The sequence below is a fragment of the Sinocyclocheilus anshuiensis genome, unplaced genomic scaffold (assembly GCF_001515605.1).
Source record: "Sinocyclocheilus anshuiensis isolate Anshui unplaced genomic scaffold, SAMN03320099.WGS_v1.1 scaffold585, whole genome shotgun sequence".
Lineage (NCBI taxonomy): Eukaryota > Metazoa > Chordata > Actinopteri > Cypriniformes > Cyprinidae > Sinocyclocheilus > Sinocyclocheilus anshuiensis.
Window position 1 is genome coordinate 149,984 of NW_015539861.1, and position 3,314 is coordinate 153,297.

At 44.4% G+C, this 3,314-nt stretch overlaps 1 protein-coding gene across 1 annotated transcript in view; it reads left to right on the plus strand.

Moving 5' to 3' along the window:
- Positions 1-1,294: 1,294 nt before the first annotated feature.
- Positions 1,295-3,314, plus strand: part of LOC107684924 (thymosin beta-a) — a 3,349-nt gene continuing 1,329 nt past the window's right edge. The window contains exons 1-2 of the mRNA XM_016481308.1: positions 1,295-1,389; positions 2,913-3,022. Coding sequence (XP_016336794.1) covers positions 2,923-3,022 — 100 coding nt within the window. The 5' untranslated portion in view covers positions 1,295-1,389; positions 2,913-2,922. The remainder of the gene's footprint in view (positions 1,390-2,912; positions 3,023-3,314) is intronic.

Here is a 3,314-nt window from a genome sequence, read left to right on the forward strand (position 1 = left end):
GACCGCACAGAGTAGCATTATAACAGAACTTTCAAATGTATCTAGTATGATAAAACAGCGCTGCTTTACCCCACATACGCACGACCGGAAGCAGCGGAAGCGGTCGACTGTGGCATAATAAAAGCTCCGCTGCTTTACCCCACATACGCACGACCGGAAGCAGCGGAAGCGGTCGACTGTGGCATAATAAAAGCTCCGCTGCTTTACCCCACATACGCACGACCGGAAGCAGCGGAAGCGGTCGACTGTGGCATAATAAAAGCTCCGCTGCTTTACCCCACATACGCACGACCGGAAGGAGCGGAAGCGGTCGACTGTGGCATAATAAAAGCTCCGCTGCTTTACCCCACATACGCACGACCGGAAGGAGCGGAAGCGGTCGACTGTGGCATAATAAAAGCTCCGCTGCTTTACCCCACATACGCACGACCGGAAGGAGCGGAAGCGGTCGACTGTGGCATAATAAAAGCTCCGCTGCTTTACCCCACATACGCACGACCGGAAGGAGCGGAAGCGGTCGACTGTGGCATAATAAAAGCTCCGCTGCTTTACCCCACATACGCACGACCGGAAGCAGCGGAAGCGGTCGACTGTGGCATAATAAAAGCTCCACTGCTTTCGAGCCGTGTGTCACGCTTGTTCAGCGGCCTCGTTTCGCTTCGACGGCTTTCAGCCTCACCCTGCTTCATTCTACTACGTTAATAAATCATTAGCTCATCCATGAACATGATTTCTGCCCGAGTCCCGTCGGATTGCATCGGCTGTGGAGATGAAGACCACAACTCCCATGATTCCACACTCAGTCACAGCATCATCAAACTACACCTTTGTCTCTTTGTTTGTTTTGAATATGCGCCCTCTAGCGGTGGAAATTACATTTTGTGCCTTTAAGTGATTTAAATTAAAAAGGCTTGTCTCTGTTCGCCTTAAAAAAGAACTTGAATGAGCGTTCATTTAGGTTTTTGCATCGGCAAAATGTTTGCATCTGAAGGTGTTAATCGCCACAAGATGGCGCTGCTGATAGATTCACATCCTCACTCACTCAGTAGGTAGAAACCCTGCATCAGCTGCATTATTTTGAGTCGAGGTGTCTAGAAACACGTTCACGGATTTTACTATAATATTCATTCCCATTTATAAGATTTCTCACTTACCGTTGCTTCACTGCAGTTCAGGTTTGTCCAATCACAATGCAGAAGCGCTGCGCGTTTATCCAATCAGAATACAGGAGTGAGAGATTGAGCCAATCAGAGCGAGCGGATTACACCCGTCCTGTTGCGCTGTGTTGGGCTCTGATGGCCAGTATTTAAAGCGGCCGCCCACCTTGAGCAGCGCACAGAGATTCAGTCTAACAGATCTAGTGTACTACAGTCCCGAGGCCAGCGCCAGGTAAGGCTCGTTAATGCACCAAATTATGTGTTTATTTAATCTGATAAAGAGATTTTGCGGTACTACACCATTTTATTTCATATAATTTTGCACACTGTTTCGGTACTATTAATGCAATCTAAATCAAGACGGACGTGTTTCTATAAAAGTGTACAGGCACATTATAAAATTGCAAACATGAGACAATATACGTTTACACTTCATGTAGATTTAATAGTAATATGGAGGGGGAACGTCAAGGCAGGACAGCATATGCACACCTGTCAATGCAGAATGCGTAGTGTGGTGCGGCGTGTGTGTGTTTGTGTGTGTGTGTGTGTGTGTGTGTGTGTGCCTTTGGGTTACGCAGTCTGTCATTAATTCTTATGGCGCATAAAAGCGCTATACACAGTTAGAAAAAACCCTTCTAACTGTATAGCGCTTTTGGAACGTTTCAAACATTCAAATATTTGAAGTATCTGGCAGTGTCACAGAATCCCAGAGATTTGGCGCGAGTCACATAACATTTGGGTGTGGTGAAGAAGTGAGGATTTGATCGTGATGATATCAAATCATTAATGAGCCTGATCATGAGGCCCACTGAGAGCATTTCTTCTTTATTTACTTGTGTGTGTCTGCGTGAGATTGTTCTGATATTGTTAACCACGGTTGTTTGAGAATACAACTAACACTGATACTACTGTGATGTGTCATCTGCTCATAAGAACTGTGAGGTAGCATATTTAGATTTACTAAACTGACATTGTGTTCAATGTGTGAAACCGAATATCACATATCTCTCTTTTTAGAGAGATCTATTATGTTATAAGTAAAAAGTGAATATGATCTGGCCCTTAAAACTAGCTATTCAGTCATGTTAAGTAATGACTTGAATAAAACTGTTCATTTAGATTATTTTATATTGCTTAAAACCAAAGACAATGTGGCAACATGAAGTAGGCGTACCTTATTAAGAAATATTATGATAGTAGCTGCACAGAGTGATTTTGTAAAATGACTTCCTGTTGTTGTATCTGTTAAGCTCCAGTGCACTTATGGTTTCTGCAAATATGCAAAAGCCAAGTCCATTTCAGGAGAGTGTAATTTTAGGCCAGTGATTTCTCTGTTGCTCTGGCTGATAAGGGCTTGCAGAAACACACACCTGAGGGCGGCAGGCGGGGCGCGTCGACGTGTCCAAACAGAGTCACCAAAACTTCAGCTTTACAGCTTTGAGGAAATGGGTCTTGGGTAGTTAAACACCCTTCTGCTTTTCAAAATGTGGTTTGACCACGATTAAGATGCCGTTGCCTGCAATGCCAGCGCAGTTTGAGAAAGATTCGAACAGCAGATGAATGACAAATACAGTCCAAACACATATTTGGTTTGACCACAGCGTTAAATGTCAATAATTCCAATGCTTTGTTTGTAGAAAGCTTTGATTCATGAACAGACGGTTGTAAAGGACTAATTAGGAAGATATAAAGCAGTCATTGCATGTAGAGACTGAAACTGCCATTAACTTTCAATGACTTGAATTCTCACAGACTCTCCAAAATGAGCGACAACCCTGTTAAAGAAGAAGTGCAGCAGTTTGACAAGAGATGTCTAAAGAAGACAAACACGGCGGAGAAGAACACTCTGCCCACTAAAGAAGGTGAGCGGGTTTGGCAGCCTCTTCCTCATGACTGATTGAGCTTGCACAGTCTTGTGCTGATCTGACACGGCAAAGCAAACATGACAAGACACACACACACACACACACAGACACACACACTCACTCACTCACTCACTCACTCATACACACTCACACTCTCTCACACTCTCACACACACGCACTCACTCACTAATACACACACACACTCACTCATACACACACACACACACACACACACTCACTCACTCACTCACACACACTCTCACACACACACACACACACACACACACAC